Source organism: Lacerta agilis, chromosome 10 (genome assembly GCF_009819535.1).
Source record: "Lacerta agilis isolate rLacAgi1 chromosome 10, rLacAgi1.pri, whole genome shotgun sequence".
NCBI classification, from domain to species: Eukaryota; Metazoa; Chordata; class Lepidosauria; order Squamata; family Lacertidae; genus Lacerta; species Lacerta agilis.
In genome coordinates, this window is record NC_046321.1 from 34,921,280 (window position 1) to 34,945,635 (window position 24,356).

General features: G+C 42.5%; 1 protein-coding gene and 1 long non-coding RNA gene across 3 annotated transcripts in view; both read left to right on the forward strand.

The window, feature by feature from the left end:
• LOC117054301 overlaps positions 1–9,475 on the forward strand; it is a 47,571-nt gene extending 38,096 nt beyond the window's left edge. Inside the window, exons 4-5 of one of the 2 annotated variants that reach the window (XR_004427474.1) lie at positions 517–621; positions 8,813–9,475. This is a non-coding gene — a long non-coding RNA (uncharacterized LOC117054301). The remainder of the gene's footprint in view (positions 1–516; positions 622–8,812) is intronic. The other variant, XR_004427473.1, reaches the window with a different exon arrangement.
• Positions 9,476–17,887: 8,412 nt separating this feature from the next.
• BTG1 (BTG anti-proliferation factor 1) lies at positions 17,888–21,662 on the forward strand. Its single transcript, XM_033163448.1, has 2 exons — positions 17,888–18,330; positions 21,006–21,662. Exons 1-2 carry the CDS (start codon positions 18,183–18,185, stop codon positions 21,368–21,370), a joined length of 513 nt encoding a protein of 170 aa, XP_033019339.1. The 5' UTR covers positions 17,888–18,182; the 3' UTR covers positions 21,371–21,662.
• The last annotated feature ends 2,694 nt before the right edge of the window (positions 21,663–24,356 follow it).

Sequence of the window (24,356 nt, forward strand, 5' to 3'; positions counted from 1 at the left end):
TGAGCATACCTTTCTGGAGATGACATGGTAGTCCTGTGAGGGAGCCAGTCACATATGGATTGGTGTACAGGTGGTTTTGCCTTTTAGTCCAAATTTAACATCTTAACCTTATCATCTCTGATCTCTGTGCCCTTTGTTAACTGAACATCACAGTAATAGGATCTGATCTCCCTGTCCCAGAGTACCTCTGTTCACCACAGACATTGTGGCTATTATTTGCACTGTGAAAGCTTTGAGAAATGCCTATGACTTCGCCGAGTGTGATCCTTGCGGCATGGCAATGGGGGGGCAGAGTTTTAAATGCTTGTTATGAAAATGTGTATGTAGTAAAGCATGCCTCCTTGGATTTTCCAGTAGTAATTTTGCTTTCTTATTTGTCTGCTGCAAAAATAAATCGGGCCTTAAGTTGCTTACTAGAACTTCAGAATTGCCCATACTTGTCTGAGAGGGTAGGGCAGCTTAATCAAAGAGAAGTGATACAACAATGGATATAAGTAGTTTAAATCTACATTTCAGACTGGCTGTCTGGACTACATAACCTCTTGGCCAGATGCCGGCAGAGTAAGAAATGCGCAAACTCAGTCAAGGTGGCAATCATTGGATCAACACCACACAAAACAAGTAAGAATAACTACAACTATGGCTTCATCTCCATCTCCATTGCACTCCTTGCAAGCTCAAACTGCAAGATAAAAGTGTATTTTGTATAGAATCATCCCAGAAGATGAATTTTGATTACTTTTGTATGGTAGAACATTTCAGTTGTTAATCAAGCCTGCTGCATGAACGGTTGGTTTTGCTTTCTCTGTAACTGACTGGAAATATGACTGTAAAAGTGTGTTGGGGGTGTTCAAACACAGTGGTGTTATTATTACAGTAATATGAAGCTGTATCCGAGGTCTGACAGCTTTCTCTCTGTACAATGAAATTCCTGGGCATGCTAATTCATTTGACATGCAGTATTTCTTTTACAAAGGCACCAGGAAATGCCTGGCAAACATGGCTGCATTTTCTTTTTGCCATTCCAATCTTAACAGCTGAGGAATCCAAGAATTATCTATATTCTGGGTAGGACCATGTGCACTTTTTAAAAATGTAAATGGCCAAATAACCTCCTGTTCTAGGAGTACACTGTGGTTCCAAAATGGAATCTAAACAAGTAAGAACATATTCCTTTGCACATTTGCTCTAAACAGCAACAGATGAAGTAAGTCCTTGATCTAAGAGCAATGAGCCAGACAGCTTATTCAAAACCAGTGGATCTAGTCAGAAGCCATTCTGCCTGTGTGTTTGTGCTGTGATTCTATAGTCTTGTTGAATTATGTGGGGCTTATTCTTGATGAAAAAGGTTGGTCTGTTAGCTTATATGTATGAATCAGCTGGAGTGGCAGCCTCACTGTAGCTGTCAACTTTTCCCTTTTCTTGCGAGGAATCCTATTTGGAATATGGAAATTTCCCTTTAAAAAAAGGGAAAAGTTGACAGCTATGGTCCTGGGTCTTCTATTTTGAATGGTCTTTTGAGATAGTTGTTTCCTACTGTTATAGCTGGGGTACTAGAGTCTGTTAATGAATACTAGAAACTAATAAGGGTAGCATTTAGATAATATTTAGGATATGAAGGGAAAATAAACCTGCAGAACTGTACCAGACAAGAAGTTTCTGGGTTAGCTTATGCAAACCAGCCTGGCTGGCCTAGCTTAGTGCAGAGACATTGTGGGGTGATAAGGAACCAAGCACTGATCCATTAAGGGCATTGGCAATGCTTTATTTCTCCCCAAAGAGACAAAGACCCTGGCTGAGAGCCAGGACCCCTGGAGTCTTGTTCACTGCTTGGCAGAAATTGGGGGGCTACTAACACTATTTTGAACAGACTTCAGACTTCAAAGTGGGGGAGTGAAATAATTGAAATTGGGAGTTTTGTCCTATGTAACTGTTAAGTTCTGCAATACTCTTGTGTAACATATAAGCTGATTAGCAGGTATACGAGTTTTCCTTTGGGGCTAATCTAGATGTAACTTTAAATGTGCACAAGCATGCTCAACTTTTGTTCTTTTAATAGCAGCTGCTGAGGGACAGACGAGGCTGACCAGGATTTGAACCATAGTGTGCAGGAGGCTTGAAACTCCCCCCCTCCTCCCGCCACAAACATACCATGATCCCAATGAAAATCCCCCTTGAGATTTCCCCCCAGAGGAATGTTTCCACAGGAGTCAAAGAACACTTTCCAAATTTTCATTGGGAGGATTATATTCCCCCACAACGCACCAAGGCCCTGATTCTGATTGTTCCCTACACCCAGCTGCTATTTAAAAAACAACAATCTGATGCATTATCATGAAGTCTAGTGTGGGCCTTTGATAAGTTGCCCATTATATTAACAACTGGAGTAGTTCCAGAACACCAACTTTGATTAATCCAAGGGATAAAATCCAATAGGAGCTTAAATTTCATGAAAGTGTGTGTGTGTGTGTGTGTGTGTGTGCGTGTGCTTGTGAGTCATATAAATATATGAATAAGCTAAAACATTTACCAGTGTTTGTATAAATGACAGGCAGGTTACCATGCTTCTCTGTTTTTTCATGTTGGCATATTGTGGCTGTCAATGGTTTATCTGGAATAAGACTAACTGAATTCATTGTTCTGAAAGCACCTGAGGATTAAGATGATCTCCTGTGGTTTTAGCATCTGTGCATCCAATGGGAGGTGGAGGAGCACATACTCGTAATGTGTAATCGAGTAATGGAAAAAGGGATTAAGAAACAATAGCTGTCCTTTGTAACCAATTATTGGCTACACTGTTAATTCTCACTCTTTTTCCAAGTGGGATGTTGTCAGCATTGAGTCAAATGTGCATGAGACAGGATTCATGCTGGTTTATTGTAATAGGCGACATTTCCTCATTTTCACACTCCATCCCCCTTAATATGAACCGATGAGTAGATTTCTTTTTCTTTGTTTATACCTCCTGCTTTCTAATAGCACACTGTATATTTATGATCAGGAAAGTCCAGTGTTTTTGACAGGCAGAATAAACATGTACCCATATCCTGAGCCTGACCATACCTACGAGGAAGTTAATGCCATGAATTACTAGGAATTACTTGTACTGGGACTGGTGTACAAGTGAATGGGTTTAGGACTGATGCATAAGTCTACATAATTACTGGCCGCCTCCTATATTGCAGGGATAGCTAATGTAGTGCCTTTCAGACGCTGCTGGCCTACAATTCCCATCAGCTCTACTCAGCAAGGCCAGAGATGATGGGAGCTATAGTCCACTAGCATCTCAAGGGCACTTCTGAGTCCTGACTTACTGTGTTATAGCAGCAGCTTGTAGGATCCTGGTGATCCTAGCCCTGGGCAGATAGGGAGTTTTCATCCTTGTGCTGATGCAGATTCCAGAAGTATTGTGTTATACTTCCCTTTCTGACCCATATGTAGGGGCCATACCTCAGCGAGGTTCTGATTTTTCTTTCTTTTGTTCAGAACATTCCGATGTATTCTAAATGGTTAGAATGTGTTTCCTTTCTGTGCTTTCCTCTTCTTAACTGTTTCCCATGCTTCTGCACTGCCCATGCATGCCAGAAATAAACAGCTAATTTCATTATCACTTTATTGGGCTATATTGTCGAAAGAAATGGTCACCAGTGGTGTGATTCTCATTAAGTATTTCAATCTCCTCTCCAAGTACGTTAATTTTCTAATAGCTAGGAACATCAGAGATATCAGCTCTCGAAAGCAACAAAAACTAGCAGCATTAGACTGAAAATTAAACTCTGTGCATTTTAAAAAGAAAAGGTAAAGCTCAAGTTCTGCATTTTACATGTTTTTTTCAACAGCTAAATAATACTAACAACAAATGCCTGTACCTCCCATTTATCTCTCCATCTCATTCCATAGTATTACTCTCTTGTTATTACAACCGTTTCTCAATGGTGCCATTTCAGATTTTAGTGAGAGAAGGGGAGAGATTTCAGGAGAAGGCGGAAAACTGTAGAGGTAGGATCAAAAGCTTTTTCTAGGGCATATCCAAGATTAATCTGTGGCAGCACATGCAGAGGCAGGGATTGCCCCCCTCCCTTTCAGTGACGCTGGTGGTGGTCATACAAACTCCTCTAATATTGGGAAATAAAAATATACCAGGTGATATCAATCATTGGGATATCTCAGTAAGCTGTGTACAGGTAGTTTAAACTGGAATGGCTGTACCTGGCTCAGAACCTATGTTTTCAAGCTGTGAATGTAATGCTTTAGAAAGATCTGAACTGCCAACCTGATAAACATGCACCTGGCCCCAAGATGTGGATCAATTTTGATTAGCAAAAGTAAACTTACAGTCTAGAAATGGAAAACATAGATCGGGGCAAGGCTACTTATTTATAGAACTACTCTTTTTTTTTTTTTTAAAGCCGGACTGTTGGAAACCTTATTACTGGTAACAGTAATATTTGCTTTGCTGGAGTATACAGTTGCCTTTTATTAGTAACACAAACGGGCCTCCTTTCAATCTGCCTGGAAAAATGAACCTACAGATGGCTGACATTTGTACTGTTTTGCTTTAACTTCTTTTCAACAAGTTAGAATAACGGAAGGAAAGTCAAAAAAAGAGGGTTTGCAGACTAAGGCCTTTTAAAACCCTCTTTTCAACTGCCTCCCTGCTCCTCTGCTGTTATGAGAACTTTGGATCGTTATAAATATACAGGAGGAAATAATTTGTAATGAATGAGCTGCCTGGTCATTGTAGGATGATGTTTGTATTTTGAAATGCTTGAATAAAATAGTGCTTTAAGCTTTACGTTCTAAAATTCCCCTGTTCCTGCTGTGGCCAGGGCAGAAGGGAATCATGCTTATGAAACTTTCAAGAATCTAAGGAATAGTTGGTGAAAGCAGATTCCTAAATGCCAGTATGGCGTAGTGTATAGAGAATGTTGGACTTGGATCAGCAACATTTGCTTTTCAAGTCTCTACTAATTCACAAAGCTCGCAGGGGACCTTTGGATGTCAGTATTCTTCAGCATAGCCCAAAGACAAAATGGGGGAGGGGGACAATGTGTACAATCCTTACTTAGGGAACTGAGAGACCCACCTTATTTATTTGATTGTAAGTTGTTTTAAACTGGTTTTAATATAGTGTTTTAATTGTTGTAACCCTGTGCTGGGACCTTAAAAGTGAAGGGCAGGCAAATAATAATACATATATGATTTGTAGTCATCTGAATCTGTGTATGCACCATACATTTAAAGTATGACTTTGCCCAAAGGATCCTGGGATAGTGAAAGTTGTAGCTCAAGGAAGGACTTCGGTACCCAGGATTTGTTGGGTGGGGGGAGTCATGTGCTTTACGTGTGTGCTACGGATGCTGCCAAGGGCAAACCGATATGAATGCAGAGAACTACCCTTGACTTGTTCAACTTGCAGTTAATGTGCACTTATACAATTCAGACTTAAGTGGTATTCTCTGCTATCTGAAGCTTGCAGGGATATGATCATCATTCATTAGATCAGCATCAGAAAGGTCGGTGTTGGCAGGATTACAAACCAACTGAGACACCATCCCAGAACTCCAGCCAAGATCTGTTGGCTGGCCTTCTTGGTAGCTTCTTCATTCATAATGGGTTGCTATGAATCTGGGGGCAATAAGATTGAAGCAGCTGCAGTAGTTCCAGAAATGAGGATCAACTGTTAACACAACATTCCTTGAACCAAGGCTGCTAGTCTGTCTGTCCCCCATATATGGTGGTTCTGTTCTTTTCCTGTCCTATTAGATGCATGGCACGAATTGGGGGAGGGGGTGCATGAACCAAACCTGCTATCCTGGGAAATATCCAGCAATAGTCATTCACAATTCAGTACGTTTATTGTGCTAGACAATTATGCTATAAAACACCTAAACACAAACACAGTAATAACATAACAACTGTGAATAATATAAAAGAAGAAAAAATAGAAGAACCTTCAGTATCTTACTGTACCACCAGCACCTTAGCGTCTCAAATTTCAGTAGCATCCTGTGTGTTGCCAAAATCCAGCACCCCCGCCTCTCACCTTCTGTTAGACTTCATAGCTGTGGCGCCTGCTGCGGTGCCCCAGAATTTCGCGCCTGGTGCGACTGAACAACTCACACTCTCCTATATCTGCCAGCTAACTCAGCTTCAGATTAAACCTCAGAGTTCCCAAAACAATTTGCAGCAATATTATCTAACACACACACACACACACACATATGCAGCCAGTGCAAAAAAGAGACACTTTATGTGTCACAAAGCCGTTAGTGTCACTCAAAAGAAATGGTACTGTTTCTTCCAAGGTGTTCCTGCTTCCGTATGTCAACAAACATTTCAGAAATGTTGGATCACTATATAAAGGAGAGATTAACAAATAGTGAATAATATCTTCCACCTGAAATTGGCCACAAACACAGAATAAGCGACCTTGTTGCAGTGACCACCCAGAACTTCAGTAGCACTTGAAATTGCAGCTCAGTGAAGGCATTTCTTAAAAAATCCGTTCATTTCAATAGGTCTACTCGGTATGTGACAAATGTTGGCTATCACCCACTGTCTCTAACTTTAAAAGGACCTCAAGAGCAAGCTGACATAACCACATTCCAGAAAACATCAAAAGGCATAGCAGGGAATCACCACACATCTATTGCCTTCCCAGAAACCTGAGAAACTTTTTCTCCAAGTAATAGGCAGATTTAAGTGTCCATTAATTGGCCATAACTTAGGCCATCAGCTCTGACCTGCTGTCAATTCCTTTTCTGATTTCCTCTGCCTTCAGTAATTAACGCCAAGACCTGGCAGAGTCTGGCATTCAAAATAAATTCACCCGCTGGCTAGTCGAAATTTGCAAGGGGTGCTCTGCTCAAACCTCCCATGTGACTGGTCCCAAAGGAAGACTCTTCCCTGCAACAGTGTCATCTTGAAAGAAGAAGGCTAATGTGATGATGGTGGTGGAATGGAGAGGGATTGTCCAGCAGTGGGAAGGGCACAAAGAGAAGTCTGTTCTTCCGGCCTTCATTAGGCCCAGAAGTCTTACTAACAAGAAATTCCCAGTGCAAATGTACTGGAGGTAAAGGCCCAGAAGCCCAAGCAAATTGCAGTTGCTATAGATCTGTGTTCCTGGAATTTCCAGTTAGTTGTTGCTTGACCATCCACCCTCCTTTGACTTTCCCCATTGCTACAGCTGAGGGTAGAAGAGAAGGAGAAATGAAACTGATTGTAGGGGATTTGGAATTGAGTTGAATTTCTTTGGAAAATCCTGGGCTTTTGTGTATGAGTTCTCAGTAATCTGCAAAGAACAAAAACCTGAAACAACAGCCCTTTTCTAAATTGGAAGTGCGGGTGTGAAACTTACCCATGTTTACAGAGAATTTAGAATGAATTTTTATCTCTGTGTTTTCCTTTCTGCATTGCTTGACTATGGATGCCCCCTGTATAAAATCTTTCTCGATTTAGTGCTCATCCACACTTTTGCTTGATCCATATTTTCATTGTATTGTGTAGCGGTTCATTCCACCAGGTCCAAGAGCTTTTCCTGTTGCTCCATGGCTGTGCCTTGAGAAAATCTGACCTTACTCGCTGAGTCAGATCTTATCAGATGCATGGAAAATCTGAAGAGAGATTTGCTTAACGGAGCTTCAATTCAGCGGGTAAAATCAGATTTCCGCAAGGCACAGCTGCAGAACAACAAGAAAAGCTCTCAGACCCAGGGGAATTAATCAGAACACAATGTGATCAAAATATGGGTCAAGTAAAAGTGTGGATGAGCTCTTATTTTAAATGCTCCCTAGAGTCAGTTAGGTCCAGCCTGAGATGTCTTGCTACCCGAGGCAATGGACCCGACATCTTTCTCATTTCATGAACAGAAGCCAGCTAAATTGGCAGTTAGAAATGCTTGTCCTGGAAGCCATGCATCTAATAAAATGTCAAAAAGGATGCTACCCTGCTCAAAGTATGCAGCTCACATCATTTTGAACTCAAGGTTATGACTTCTACTGGTTTAAATGGATCTGGATAAGCCTTCAGTGTGTGCTTTTCAGAAAGCCAACGTTAAAAATTAAATATAGGCTGCAATCCTATACCCACTGATCTGCGGAGTATGTCTCATTGAATTCAATGGTACTTACTTCTAAGTAGACATGCATTGGGTTGTGCTGTAAGGCTATGATTCTCTGTACACTTACATAAGAGTAAGCCCCATTGAACTAAGTGAGACTTACATCCAATACATGTGCATAGGACTGCACTGCATTTCATGAACTATAGCAGTAATAAGTAGTTATACTTTAAAAATGATGAATAAACATGTGATGTTAGGTCATCATTGTATCAAGCTGTGTCTGTTTTTAAAGTACTGTATAGCACATTCAATTTGCTGTTTTCATGAGAACCATGTTTGTTCTGTTGATGGGAACATGGCTAACAAGTTTAGGCTATGCCAATTTTGTGCTCTCAGTTTGTGAAATGTTAATGAAAATAACTACCATCAGTATTCTTACGTACAGCAGTGGACAATCTGAATAGACTCACACATGGCAGAGTTGCCTGTAACAGGCCTATCAGGGTGTGGCAAGACCTGGATTATGATGAGCTTGCTGACATCTTTGTCCACCAGCTTAGAAAAAATTGGATGGGGCTGTTATATATATATATATATTGACAGAATATTTACTCAATCCTAAGTCTTATTGAGACAGTCCAGCACCGTTTCCTTCAGTATTTTGCCACTTATGAAAATCTTTGAAAGAAATTCTGTCTAAGAATGTTCAACTCTCATTAACTGACTCTATTTTGCTTCTGTATTCAGAAAGGAATTTGATACAGAACTTCAAGGCAACCTGATAGAAAGGAGCAACTAATTGACTTGAGAGAGTCATCAATATGAGGAATCGGCTACAGAATTTTCAACATCAGAAGGACTGATCTGGATACTGTTGCAAAGTGTATTGCAGATGTGAGAATCACTCCTGCTTCTCATAATGAAATAACACTGGAATGAAGATTATTGGATCTTGGTGAGAGTGGATGACATCTACATGTCATCACATCATTTGTTACTTTGTTAGTGGGGACAAAATATAATTCAGGGGCATCATGTTGAGTAGATTGCAAATTGTTAGGAACGAAAAGTGGTGCATGGCCGGGATTTGTATGTTTAAAACTGTATTTTTATATGGTGCTATATTTTTAGCAGAAGAGTGGAAGATAATTCATTCTTTTAATTGCACGTATGTACGTGCGGGTGTGGAGTTGAAGCAAAATATTAAGCACAAGCTCAGGTGCCAGATGCTGCCTCTGGTTCCAATTTTTCAATCCAGTGTGTCATATACATGGGATCAAAATACACAAGAAACGAAGATGTGGCAAGTCTCCTATTTCAGATACTGCTTTGGCAGGGTGGGCTTCACATGGTGTGCGCGCTTGACAATGGTGGTCTGTAGGCACACCCTTAATGAGTGTGGTGCGTCTGTAGCGCACATATGGAATGTTGCTTTATCTGCATATGCAGAGAAGGTATTGGAGAAGCATTCAGACAACCCAGCAATGGGTGCACTATAAATGCCTAAACTGATTAGGCAGAAGGGAAAAAAAAGCATGCCTCAACTGGCCCCAGGCAGCTTTTAAGATCTGCTGCTGGAATAGATGTATGGCACATATCTGTGAAATGCCAGATTTAATGAGGTCGGGTAGTGTATACAGAACAGACCTGTGGAGAAACAGGCAGGTCCAACCATCAAGATTTGAGTTGGAGACGAAATACTGCCTTTGGGGCAATGTCCACTGGACGAAGAATCTATGTGAGAGCAGATCAGAACAATGAGCTTATCCTATGACATCCTGAAACTGACAAATAGATGAGTTCACATGTGCATCAGTCTTTGAAATGCATTTTGCCCCAAGTGGTGGGATTTTTAGGCTGTTGTATTTTCTTGTCTCTCTGTTTAATCACAAGGGTAATTATTTTTCCACAATCCAAGTTGACTGTGCTGATAGGGTACTGTTTTCATACAGGTGCTTGTAATGAGATAACCCTGGATCCTTGTCTTCTCAAAATAATTCAACCTCTTTGGAGAGATAAAATTGTATTTAGTTACCCATGTCTGGTTGCATAAAATGCATTTTCCTCCCCTTTCCTGATCACCTGTGCACAATCCTGAATAATCCACATATAAATTGAGAGCTTGGGTGCCACCAGGGAGGCCTGCCTATGAGTTACTGCAATGATGGGACAGCCTCACCCGCACATCTTAACTCATGGGCTGAGAAAAATTGGGAGAGGTGCTCCTGACAAGTATTTACAATATTTCAAGTATAGATCAAGGACACAAAAACCAACTACAATAAATAATCAAGAGAACCAATATCTGCATAATTGGGTGGCCGGGATGTATATAGTTCACAACAATCAAATACTTTTTCACTCAGAGTAAAAGGGTTACCACTATAGAATGCATATGCATGTGCCTGCATTATTATCATTATTATCATTATCATTATTATTATTATTATTATTTTGTAGTTTGCCTTGTGATCAGTGAAAGTTTCATTGGGAACAAAGAGGTTGATTTGGAAGAACGTTGGCAAATGCTCTTGTAAAACAGCCCTTTCAGCCCCAGGACAGACTATGAATGCGCAGAATCACATTTAACATTTGAAGGTGGAGGAGAACTTCTTGGGGTGTGTGTGTGTGTGTGTGGAAATGATGCTCAATTCATAACACAAATTCAGTATTCTGAACCAGGTCATTATGGATTTCAGTGGCATATCTACTGAAATCACTCCCAGCTGCTTTGGCTCCCCGTAGTCTCATTCATGCGCCTTGCTTTTTGTTGATACACAGTAGTAAGGAAACCATGAGCTCTAACAGTCTCAGTCTACACCTGGTCTCCCTATTGTCCCGCTCGTTCCTTTCAGAGTCTATCCAGAATTTCTATCAGTATAGCTAGAATTATTTACTTATTTATTTAGTCAGTCAGTCAGTCAGTCATTTTAAATTTCCGTCTTGTGTTGCTTTTCACCTTCGCATCTTTTTGAGTTTGTGCAAGCAAGTGCTAGTAGTTTTCAATGGGCAAAGATGTTTGTGTGCACAGTCAACGTTCAGCTTGTCACATGAAAATAATTATGTGAGGTTATCTGAATCTACCTTTAGGTCTTCCAAAGCAATACTCTTAAGCAGCTGAGCTACGCCAGACCTTGAGTAGACAGAGAGACTTTGTTAACTGATTCTCTGAGTTCCCAAATACTTTTTTCAAAGCGAGCAAAATCAGAGTGCATCAAATGCAGAACAGTTCTGGATACTGGACTAAAATCCTGGATACCTGGATTCTTTTTTTCTATGAGACAGCAAATGACATCTCCACCATGCAAGACCAGCAGTAAAGGGCTAAAAATACCAAGAAGTTCCTTCCCTACATTATCCTTGATAATGGGTCTTTCAGTATTTCTTTTTGTCGGACTGAGCTTGATCTGCTTTCCAAAATGTCAGCCACTGCTGTGACTTCATTCATTGTCTAAAAACCCAGGTGTTCCCAACAAAACAAATGAAAAGAGCAATGTTTGTGCATTTTGCTTCCTATATTGGGTTCTACAAGAACAAAGACTTACATTTTTTACATGAAAACTGGGAATCAGGGGTTTATGGCTCACTTGGGAGGGGAACTGGCCTCCTTGCACTCCTCAGCAGATGCCCAGGCTTTTTCATTCTGAGTGGGACCTGGAAAATTTGTCCCCAAAGCTCTCCCCACAGTACACTACTATGCACTGGTAGCCTGAAATGACTAGTGAGGGAACAGACCAGGGATCTGAAACATTTCATCCAGTGCCACATATAATACCCATTTAAATACTGCATCTAGAATGATATCATTCTTTTTCTTATTCTGCTTGTGTACATGAGTGGGGTTGTTCTTCTTTTGCTACATCCATAAATACACCAGAGGCAAGCTGAGAAAATTGGTCATTGTTTGAAAGAGACTGGAGAATAATCAAATGGTTTCATTTTTTGGGTTTGTTTCTTTAAAGATAAACAGCAAAGATACGGAAATGCAGTTTCTCCCTTTTTCCAGTACAGCCACTATTGAGATATGCAGTTGATTGAAAGGGAATGGTGATTTCCCCACTAAGTGGTAATGCTGGGGCAATTATAGGAGATGGGCGGCATATTTATTCATTTACTGCATTGATTTTCCACCTTTTCCTACAGGGAATTTAAGGTGGCATACATGGTTCCCCACCTCCCTATGTTCTACTCACAACCTACCCCTGTGAGGTAGGTAGGAGAGAGGTCCAAAGTCACCCAGTAAGCTTCATGCCTGAGTGGGAATTTCAGCCCTGGTCCAACTCTCTAACGACTACACCAAACTGGCTGTCCATTTTTGTTCCCATCACATATTGATCTCTGGGTAGCAGGAGTGGTGTATAATAGCAATGCAAGTAAAAGTTGAACAGCAAGCAAGCAATGGTTGAAGTAGCATGAGGCGAAGTAGGAAGGAGCCTACATCCCAGGTAGAATGGCCACCTCAGAACTTCATTGTCTCCTGAGACAGTTCAAGAACAGCAGATACCTAACATGATGTTCAGTGTTGGCTTTGGGGTAACATGCACAAGGACCATTTGCTAGATTACAAAGTCTTCCTGAGTGAACATTAACAAGTTCTGACGAAAACAACGCACACTCACACAAAATCAAATATGTGATCTATAAACCTCTTAATTAGGTCCTGTTGCAGTTAATCAAATGGCGCCAATGTAAATGCAGATCCACCAGTCTAATTGATTTATGGTAATTAACAAGCCATTTGTCTTTCAAATAATCTTGGTGCTAACAGTTCACAAATGCTCATTTTTGTGCATTTAAAGCTTTCTTGTCCATAACCAGGTGCAAATGTATTGAATTAAAGTAATGATGTTGAAAGAACAAGAAATGCCAATTTGAGTTGGGTCAGCTAGAAGAAATCTCTGTAGTCCTCTTAAATAATCAATATGTGCTGTGCTTCTAATGCCTCCTCAGATTATTGTAAGCAAACAAAAACTATTCCTTGTATGAGCCACCTCATTTGTGATTGAAGCTAAGAAAGTGAAGTAAAACCATTGTTTTTCTTTTTTTTTATTCATTGCCTAGAATACTGCATAAAATTACAAATGAATGACATTTACAAAACAATCCTATAGATGTTTATTCACAAGTAAACCCCACTGAATTTAATGAAACTTTAGGTTGCAATCTTCGGGCTTATTCACATTTACCTTTTGCCTCATTCTTTCCACACACAGGTCTGTGCTTAAAAGTCCTATGTCCAAATATGTGGGGTTTTTGTTTTGCTTCAGACCTCTCTTCATGAAAATGTGCTCTTTAGTGCTCAACTGGAGCAAATGTCAATTCAGGTTTGCTGCAGATTGCTGTTTGCTCCCATTGAGCTTGAAAGAGCGGTGTTTGCAGGCAAAACTCTGGAGCAAAAAAATAAAAATAATGCTTGGATATGGAGCTTTTTAAGCCTGGAAAGAGCAGGGCAAAAGGTAAGTGTGGATAAGCCCCGATACTGCTTTCCTAGGAGTAAATCCCTTTGAACTCAATGGGGCTTACTTTTGAATAGATGTCTAGGGTTTGTACTGTTAATCGCTTTCAGTCCTGATTCTATTGATTTGTAGCTAGTCATACTCCTCATCCATTACTGACCTGTCCTTTCCTCAACACAGTTATATTACAGTTGATGATTAAAACATCCAGCGATAGGGAGTTCTAAAGGTCAGGAGTGTTCTTTGTAAACCTATTTTCTTTGTTCAGCCATCACAGAATATATCTGTTCTGTGATGTAGCAGCAGGCTTTCGATCTAGGAGTATGACCCAGGGAAAATTAATCACTTTTAAGTCTTATTGATTTCAAGGGCAGAGTTGCTCAGGTTACCTTTCGTTGGACTGCTAGCATTCTAGCTTTGTGTGTTCATGACTTAAAAAATAATAATGGACTAGCAGCCTGTCTCTAAAGAGTTGGCTGATAAAATTCCAATCAACGTAAAGTTCAGCCTCCTTGGGTTCCACATGGAATCTCCAAGATGGAACCTGAGGCTGTATCCCATGACAGACAGATTGGTTGCAGAGGAGCAGCAACAGTGGGAGAGGGCTTCTGCCTTCATGCCCCGCATGTAGGCTTGTGGAGGTAGCCAGTTAGCCACTGTGGGCAGTAGGATGCTGGAGTAAGATGCTGGCCGCAAATTCCCAATGAAAAGGCCGCCCCTGGACGTCAGCACGCCTCATGGCGTGCACGCATGACATCAACATGCCTCGTGGATGCTGACGTGTCATGCAGAGGCCCATGTGATGTTAGCATGGCCCATGGCATGTGACATGGCCCTGCCTTTGGGGGGGGTACGGCCCTTTCATTGGGAATTGGGGGGATGGTCCCCTGCCCCCCCAGTGTCCCTGCTGCCATTGAACCCAACGTGTTTTGATTATACACAATTTTGGCTTTAGACGCGATCCACAGAATGTAACCCCCACATAAGTTGCAGGCTTACTGTATTTTAGGGCATGGTCTGACCCCACCTGTCCAAAGCATAATCAAAGATGTCTACATGCCAGAGCTCAGGAATGCCCTGCTGCTCAAGCAAGGTTCAACTGCAATAATAATTAAAAAATTGCCTGAAGGTACTTCACTGAGAGGCTGCAGTTCAGCAGTTCACCACGAGGCACTGCACCCAGATGCAGCAGCTCATGCTGCTGCTCTTTATTTGCCTTACCTCCAACTGTCTTGTGTCTCATTCTCACACCCACCCTCTCTTGGCAGAGAGATTAGGTAACCAGCACACTGTAGCAAGCAAAGCCATGCATGTTCCAAATGGCCTCTCCCTATAGCGGCAGCCTTCCCGATGTATAACACACCCCTTTCCTCCTCGCACCGTTCCTGCTGCTGGAGCTTCACCGCCTCGAGCACCCTACAATACAAGATGCTCGGCTCTTCCCTTAGTTCAAAGCAGCTTGTGAAATTAAAAAGATACGTACTCTAAAAGCAAGTGATCTAAAAAAAGATTCCAAAAACCATTCAACTCTCCCCAAAGTCAAGCAGCAGCAACTGAACTTGACACAGCAGACAAGCAGCAGCAAAAGATTAAGGCATACTCTGGCAGGCGTGTCGGAACAGGGAAGCTTATAAAGCCTAAGTGCCAGGATTCAGCACTGGCAAATATTCCCAGGGAAACCGATCTGGAATGCCAGGTCCATCAGGGCTGAAGATTTAGAAGGCCCTGCTTGGACAGTGCACACCAGGCTAGAGGCCTCTATGATGACCTTAACACATGGAAGGAAACAGATAGCGGGAAACAATATTTGAGGTATGGAGGACCTTGGACAGAGATGAGGAAACCGTATCCCTCTTTGGCTCCAACCTCCAGCAGCTCTAGCCAGGAAGGCCAGTGAATTGTGTTGTCCTGCAACATCTGGAGGTCTACAGGTTCTCAATCCATGACAAGACATATTGAGCTTTATAGATGTAAACCTGCACCTTAAATTGGCTCTGGAAGTGAGTAGATAGCCATCATAGTCCAGGTTTTAATATGCTCACTCCGCGGTAGTTATAAGGCTTTAGAAATCCACAATGAAGGGGTCATGCTACCAATCCTTTGGTAGGGCATTCCAAGGATGTGGCACCCCTACCTTAGATCTGATAAAGATCCAGCCCCTGCCCTGTTCCCAGCATTACAAAGGGCTGCTTGCCAAGGTACGTGGAATTCATTTGGAGGCAGGCTAGGATTATATATAACAAGGCGAGCGCAAAATCCTAAATTAATTGGTTTTCCAACTCCATTGAGTTCAGTTTTAAAGCATTATGTATATGGTACCTCCTTTGTGAATAAAAAAATTATAGAGATCAAATAGGCCTATAGTGGGGTTTAAAATACTTTTCTACATTGTCATCTGCTTTCAAAAATCTGATGACACACAAGATTTGGCAAGAATGTAGTCTTCCTGGCTATATCATAAGGTTCTGAGAGGTAATTCATCCTGGATTGTGTTCAGTCTGTTTTTTGCTGCTTTCCCCCCCTCCTCCCTCCATACAAAGGCGATTTCTCAGCTGACAGCCACCGAGGAGTTCAGATGAAGAAAAGCCTAATAAGGCCTGTGACACTTTCCTATCTGCAGACAACACGACACATTTCTGCTTGAGGAAAAGCAAGATGAAGATTGAAAATATGTTGCCCTTTGACCAGCAGAAATTAGTCCAATGAAAGAACCAATAAATGTCTCTCATATTGTCCAAAACCAAATGCAGCAACAATAACAAGCAGTCACTACTGCTGAGCTGTTTCAGGGACAATACAGAGTGGTTGATTTTTTGTTTTTCTTTATGTAAAGCAACTGTATCTTTTCTATGCTGTAATGCAGCATGATAACATAAAGCTGGGATGAGTATTATGAAGCCCTTAGAAAGGGATAAGAATCTCTGAATCCTAAGTCTGACCAGCCTCAGCCAGTGTGGCCAATGGTCAAGGATGATGGGAATTATACTTGCAACATCTGGAGGGCCATAGGTTCTCAGCCCTGGCTTAGAGAGAGACCAGGCACCTATTCTTGGGTGATTTTCTTTTACACAGTGTGTGTGTGTGTGTGTGTGGTGTGTGTTGTGTAACTTTACAAAGAAGAATGGCTGAATGAAGTCTGAGAAAACGAACAATTCATAAAATTTCTGTCCCGTATAACTTACTGTGCTGACACCAAGACACAGCCTATTTTCTAATTTTTGTGGTGTGCAAAAATGATTTGTTTAGGCTACTGCTGTGAAAGCATTAGATGACAACATGATCATTGATAGTTTCTCGAATACTATGATTCTATGATCTGGAGCAGTTCCCCCCCTCCCCTTGTTATGAGAAAGGGTACCAAGCCCACAAATGAATGGTGAAGCAGACAGAAAGGATGCCTCTTCAGTTCAAGGTTGGTTAACCTTTGATCCACCAGATGTTGCTGGATTACAACTCCCATCGCCCCTGACATCTGACCGTGCTGTCTGGAGCTGATGGTGGTGGGAGTGAGTTCCTGTCCTGCAAGCTGCAATCAGACTGGGAGAATTATTATTATTATTATTTTATCCGACGGGATTCATGTATTGGAACGATGCCCCGCCCGTCTCACCTCTATCCATCTACCGGTTAGTTAAGAGCACCAAAAGACACCGCACTTGTTTGCAATGATGCTGTCTGTGATATGGCTGTAGGCGCCTGAAACTTCCTGAGCCCTTTCTCTCCCACGCCTCACCACTTTCGTGACTGCTGCGGCTTAACGAAAGCGGCTGGTTTGCGAGCTACCAGCTGGAGGGGGCGGGGGCGGGATGAGAAGGCAGCAGGTTTCTGAAAAGGTCCGGCCGCGCCAGGTTTTGCCTCCGAGCAAACCCGGGGTCCTCCTCCGCCTTCTCCCAGGTTCCGCGAAACCCTTCCAGCGCTAGCTATGGATTCGCGTTGAACCAGGGCGCAGATCAGTTGGACGTGAGCGGGAGCATGTGCGAGCAAGCAGGCAGCAGAGGACTGCAGATGCGCAGTCGGGGTGAAGAGGAGAGGCGGCCGGAGAAAGGCGGCTCGCATCGTTTCTCCGCCGCGCTCCATTCCGCACTGGCTTAGGCGAGCGAGGCCGGCAGCTTTCCGCTCGCTGCCTTGCGGGTCTCGAGGGCCAGACGCGCCGCGCTCTCGAGCAGCTGCTCCCGTCGCTGCTGTTTTCCAGCCCGACGACGCATCTCTTCTTTCTTCTGGTTCTGTTTGTTTACAACCGGGTGACATCACTCCTCCCCCGCGCCCCTCCGCTCCGAACGCGACGTCACAATGGTGCGATCCCCGGATTGCCGCGGCGGGTTCTCAGCCGCCATTGCCGCCCGGACGTAGTTATAAAAGGCGGCGCACGCACAGGCACTTCCTTCGTGCCTCGTAGAAGGAGATGCTGGAAGTGCCTGTTTGTGCAGCCGCCGCTGCCGCCAGCCTACGTCACAGGGAGGCGGCTGAGGAGGGGGGCCTGCTAACTTAAAAGTCCCTCGAACTCCGATCGCTCCGTCCCCCTTCTTACCCGCTTCTTTTCCGCCTGCTCTCTCGCCTCCTCCTCCGCTTCGCTTCCCACCCTCCTTTGAGGCGGGCCCCGTGTGCGCCCACCGTGCCCCTTTCTACTCAACGCCCGGAGCTGGCTACCCCTTGTCGCCTCCATGCATCCTGCCCTTTACACCCGGGCCAGCATGATACGCGAGATCGCCGCGGCCGTGGGCTTCATCTCCAAGTTCCTGCGCACCAAGGGGCTGATGAACGAGCGGCAGCTGCAGACGTTCAGCCAGAGCCTGCAGGAGCTGCTGGCAGGTATGGGGCGGCGGGGGGGCAACAGGGGTGGTGGGAAGGGGTCGATTTTAAGTATTAATCTTCTCCGCGACCCGCCTCCTCATCTCCTCACTTTTCTAATGCTGCCGCCTCCTCCCTCTCCTGGTTTTGTTTTTCTTTCCATTGCAGCGGGGATCGCTGCCTCTACTGCATACTTTTTCTTTGGTGGTGGTGGGGAGGGTGTTGTGGAGTTAATGACCTATAAAATGTGCCGCAGAAAGAGATGCATTTCGCATAAGGCCAGGAAATGGCTCCCCCACCCCACCCCCACGCGCTTTCAAAATTCCGGATTCACGAGATTGTAGTGCGTTGTTTTTTTACAGTACTATCGCAGTAACGGTTCCTTCGTGCTGTCCCGTCCAGTGGGGCGCGGGGGGTGGCACGTTTTCCCTGGTATGTTCAGCTGCGTGCCTGGAAAGTCCCTTCCTTCCTTCCCTGCCTTCCTCTGTTCCTCCTTCAGTGTTTGTACTCAAGTTCACGTCATGCAGATTAGTTCTCCCCTCCCCACCCCCGGCCACGCATACGCGCGCGCGCACACACACACAAAAACCCCCAGACGCCAATCGCACTTTTACACAGTTATGGAAATAAAGGCGGGGCGGCGCTATTCCCCGCCCACCACTGTGGTTATTTGTTTTACACGATGATTCGAATCCACATGAAGGTGATTTGGGTTGAGGTTCGGTAGTTACTGGACTAATTAGGTGCATAGGAATTACTTTGCACAGCTGTTAGTATAAACGCGTGAAGGTTTGTTTATCCCGCTCATCTGCATCCTTTGCTCTCGGGGACAGACACAAGTGGCCATAAGCTGCCTGTTTGTCTCTTTAGGGAAGAAAAGCTCCTTTGCAGAAGGAATCGGTTTACTACTCTGGTCTGAACTGGGTCCGAAGATGGTCCTGCCAGCTCTTCATATGTTCTGTGCCCCCCATTTGCAGTCCAAGGGGGTTGCTGTAGCCTTAATCTTTAAACTTTTGAAGACTAAGCATCCTATTTATTTTTCCTCCTGGTTTCTCAGGGAAGGGATTTTTGTCGACACTTCATCTCTGTGGCAAGGCTGTGGTAGTGAATAGTACCGTTTACCCTTTTCTGCTCATATGGGGGTGTTCTTAGCTGCAATCTTAACACACGTTACATGGAAGAAAGACCCAGAGAACAGAAAGGGGACTTGTTTCCACGTAAACATGTGTGGGATTGTGCTGCTAATGTCCCTTTTCTACCTCAGCTGTTCTCCAAGATGTAGTGGTAGCCCTTTTTCCGTCTCTCCCTTTGGTGGCTGCTGCAGGGTACTGCTGCTACTTACCCCACAACACACAGCTGCCCCTCTTTTCGCTTTGTCTTAGTGTGCTTTCCCTTCATTGTACTAAGACAAAGAAATGCCAGCAAGGAGATTGTAAAGTAGTAATTCAGTATGATGTGGTTAGGTTCTGTGTGTACATTATAAGACTGGCTCCAAGATGCTCTTTGAAGTGCATTTATCATAACAATAAAACAACCTACATGGGACTTGGTTGTTACTGTTTTGCATATTTTTTAAAAATAAATAAATAACCCCACTGTTTCTAAACAGTAAAAAATGGTTCGGAGGAAGAAACAGCCCTTCTAAAGAAAACAGCCGTCTTATTAATGGATTAAATAAGATTAAATGAGTTGGTTACTTGGAAAGGCTCCTAAGCACAGTTCTGGAAATAATAGATAAATAAAATGATGGGTAGCATTGGAAGTTTTTAGTTAAAGCAGTTTAACCTACTGTAACAAGATTCCTGTGTTAATGTAAGAGCAAATGTCGTCCAACTGAGTAAATACATAATCCATACATGTAAACATATAAGGAGGAGTCCAAATTTGAGCAAAACATTAAGATTATTGAGGAAAATGTCAAAAACAATTTTTCAAAAATCAGTCATCCAGTGTGTTTCAGTAATAATAGACTCAAGAGATAGCAAACCAATTCTAAAAATGAAATATGCATAACTTGCCTGTCCCAATAGTTAGGAATCCAGAATTCTGGAAAACGTATAGCCAAACATATAGGCGGTGTGACACAGTACTTAGGGCACCTCTCTTTGTTTAGCACTGCAGGCAAGGTTCCACTTCTCATGTTAGAATTTCATATGCGCATATCCTTATTTGCTTATGGAGAAGGTTGCACAAGTCTGTGATATGTTGCACACATCAGGAAATAGATTTCGTGCTTCTTTCAGATGTGTATTTATGGTACAACTGAAAATTTTTTGGGAGAATATTACTGCATTACAAACTACACATAATGAAACTGTGAAAGAGGCCTTTGGATTCTCAAGATTCCCCCGCCCCCCAAACTAATTTTATCGCCCTACTTTGAGAGGTGTCTAGGTGCCCAATTACATGTTTTTCTCACCCCCATTTGTGGAGGGTATCATTCAGCACTGATTTTATACATGCATAGGTAGTTAAATGTGCCTTTAGCTACAATGATCGAAATACTTAAGCCTGCCAATATTTTCCAGGCCATCAAATATTACTCTACATTTTTGCATCTGTGTTGTACTTCTCCCCCCCCCCCCCCCAGTGCTCTTGTTCTAAGCTACCATTTTCAAGCATAATAACACGATTGCACACATTGGTTATCTGAAGAGCAAAGTATGATCTTTTGTTGCTTTCATTTTGTTATGTAGAACACTATAAACACCACTGGTTCCCTGAAAAGCCATGCAAAGGATCGGGCTATCGCTGCATCCGGATCAACCATAAAATGGATCCCTTGATTGGGCAGGCAGCACAACGAATTGGACTCAGCGGCCAAGAACTGTTCCGGCTTCTTCCAAGTGAACTCACTCTCTGGGTCGACCCTTACGAGGTATCCTATCGCATCGGAGAGGATGGCTCAATCTGTGTGCTGTATGAAGCCACGCCAGCAGGAGCTAGCCAAAACGGCACCAGCATGCAAATGGTAGACAGCAGAATAAGCTGTAAGGAAGAACTCCTCTTGGGCAGAACCAGTCCCTCCAAGAGCTACAATATGATGACTGTATCAGGTTAAATAATAGCCTATGGATGGATCATCTTATAATGGATGGATAAAATTTGGTTTTTACTTTGGGTGGGCTCCTCTGGGGATGGATTATGGAATTTAAACCATGTCACACCTGTGAAGACCTGGCACAAGATAGAATGGTAAACTTTTATTTTATAGTGGCAGTGCCATAGTTTTGACAGTACCTTTCAGTGATTTAAATAGCCTGTGAGTAAAGATGATTGCTTTATTTCCTAAGGTGTGAAGTTGTCCAAGGAAGGCTGCAGTTTTCTCCCAGATGTCTTGCTTAATTTTTTTCCTTCTGTTAAAAAAATAAACAAACATCAGTTTTCAGCCTAAAGCTATAGCTATAAAAATTTATTCTCTGCAAGTAAATGTTGCAGAGTAAATTTGCACTATTGACATTTATAGAAAAAAAAATTGTTAACATTTTTGGCAGCTCAGTAACAAGACTTGTTATGAACATGGTAGTACTGGAAATTTTATCCGACAAGACTTTTACCTAGCACTTAACAATATGTATAAACTGTACATAAGTCACACTTGGTGAGCATGAACTGGGGAAAATGGTCAGATCTCTGTATATTGGCCTTCAAAGTAGCAAGTGAGCAGGATCTGCTATGCCAACAGGCTTGAGAGAGACCATATAAAGACACTGTCTGAACTGTGGTGTGTTTTACCAGCCAGCTATCTGTACATTTGCTAGCTTGTAGTTTTCTAAGACTGAGTAAACCTCTTATTTTTAGAAAGTGGAGGTCTGGTTTGTAATTTCCTTGTACTTAATTGGGTAAAAGTCTTTTCCACAAACCACCATCTATTTTGTGAACTTTGTTAGTCATCATTTTTTTTGGGGTAAATTATGAACTGGTGTAAATTTGTACAGTTCATGTATATTGATTGTGGCAAAGTTGTACAGATTTCTATATTTTGGATGAGAAACTTTTCTTCTCTCTATAATAAATTGTTTCCTATCTTGGCATTTTAATTTAATCTCTTGTCGTGCTTGCATAGGATCAGTTTAAATTATTTTTAGTCCTAGTGGGCTCTCGTGTTTTGTAAAGGATGGGAGCACTTGAGGTAGGGGAGAGCTTGATAAGTTTTGGATGGAAGAAGAGGATCATTGGGTATAAATGTTTGAGGAGCCCAGACCATACATTAATGTATCACTTTTAACACCTTTAAAAATGGGCCATAACTTGGAAATAATGCAAGGGTCCAATTATTCCTAAATATGAGGAAAACATGCAGAACAACCAACAGACATGCAGAACAACCAACAAACAAGAGCTGTGAATAAATCCAGCGGATCAATGTTTACATGGTTTCCTGATGAACGAGGAGCTAGCAAACCATTAAAACAAGAAAAATAAATAAAAGTAAACCTCATTTCCAACTTGACGGATGCGCAGCTCAATTGGTATTTACTAGGATCAATGTCACACAGCCCTTAGGAGCAGGTTAACAGTTCAACAGAAAGGTTGATTGCCTTTTGCTTTTCTTCAAACACAAGATTCTCTTAGAGTTCAGTGAGATGGGATCCAGCAAAAGGTATGTATGTGTATGTTTTTATTTCCCAACGTTAGCAGGTGTTCTGGTGATGGCCTGATGACACTAAGGCAGACATCTTAGGTACTTTGCTTGGAGGTAAGCAGGAACTCTTCCCAGTAAGTGTGTGTAGGATTGGGCCAAAAGTCCAATTTATAAACTTGTAAATAGAGCTTGTATTCTGCAAGTTAATATCCTTTTCCTGGCTGCTGATGCAAATGGCCCTTCCCCCAATCCACGGCTGGTTTCAGTACCTGTCTTATCCATCTGCGTCCATCCTATATGGCTTGGCACACTGCTAAAGTATTTCCTATTGTGGGAGGTTCATGTTGTATGGTGTGCCCGTTAGATCTAAAAAATGTCCCATTTTAGAGCTAGTAATCTTTGATTACCTCCATACCAAATTGTTACTTTATTATTTATGATTTTTAGATGAGGAATGGGGGTGAATCTGTCTCTCCAGATGTTGTACTACCACTGATAATGCTTGTAGATGATGATGGGAGTTACATCATCTGGAGGACCAGAAGTTTTGTTCCTCTTTCAGACGTACCCTAACAATATTGATCATAACACTCTGGGGAAGTCCAAGGTTGTTTACATTAGGAAGTCTATTAGCTTGGATTCTGTAAGCAATAGGCATAGTCCAAGCGTCTGAAATTATCCACCCTCTCCCAAATTTTTTTTTATAAAAAAAATCAAACGCTGAAGGGTGCTCTGAACGCCCAACAGCTCATCATTTGATATCATATGTAACTTGCTTTCCTCAACTTTGAGTTCTTGCCTCTGAGGTAAACTAAATGTCCTGCTTCAAGTGAGATTTCTAGTAAGTAATCTGGGTTTCTTGGACCCAGTGTATACCACACTTCAGTTTCTAAGTGGTGGAGAATGTGTAGCCCTCCATACGTCGCTGGACTAAAATTCCCATCGTCCTGATTATTGGTCATGCTGGCTGTGGCTGATGGGAAGTGCAGTCTAGCAACATCTGAAGGGCCACATGTTCCTGAACCTATTCTAAGTTTTGAGGAAATGCCATAGCCATCTGTAGAGATGATTCACTTAAGCTTCTTGGCTGAGGGTTATTGTTCACTTAAGCACTACATGAATGCCAATTATCCATGGCCAAGCTACGCTGGAAAGCAAGTTCCTAAGTACCTGTAGAAGCTGAATTATGACATGAGCTTGAAAGAGTTTCATTTTCATGATCTCGCACACAACTTTTCATTAGCTTTAAAATGCCTACACAGCCTGGTCCTTTCCAGTAGTGTATTATTTCTATAAAGCTCTACTGATTTTAATTGTAGGCAACAGTGAGTGCCACTCTTTCCTAAGCAATTAATAAATCAATTTCACTTTATCTGAAGGTCATAGTAAAATTGGGCTAGAGCATTACAAACTTTTCATATAGGGAATGAACACTGTCGCATACTTGAGCCTTTTGGCCTTC

What these genes read in the sequence shown, in the direction of transcription:
- BTG1 (XM_033163448.1), top strand. Translation starts at nt 18,183, where the DNA reads ATGCATCCTGCCCTTTACACCCGGGCCAGCATGATACGCGAGATCGCC. An exon ending in CCTGCAGGAGCTGCTGGCAG is followed by an intron (nt 18,331 to 21,005) that starts GTATGGGGCGGC and finishes TTTGTTATGTAG; the next exon opens with AACACTATAAACACCACTGG.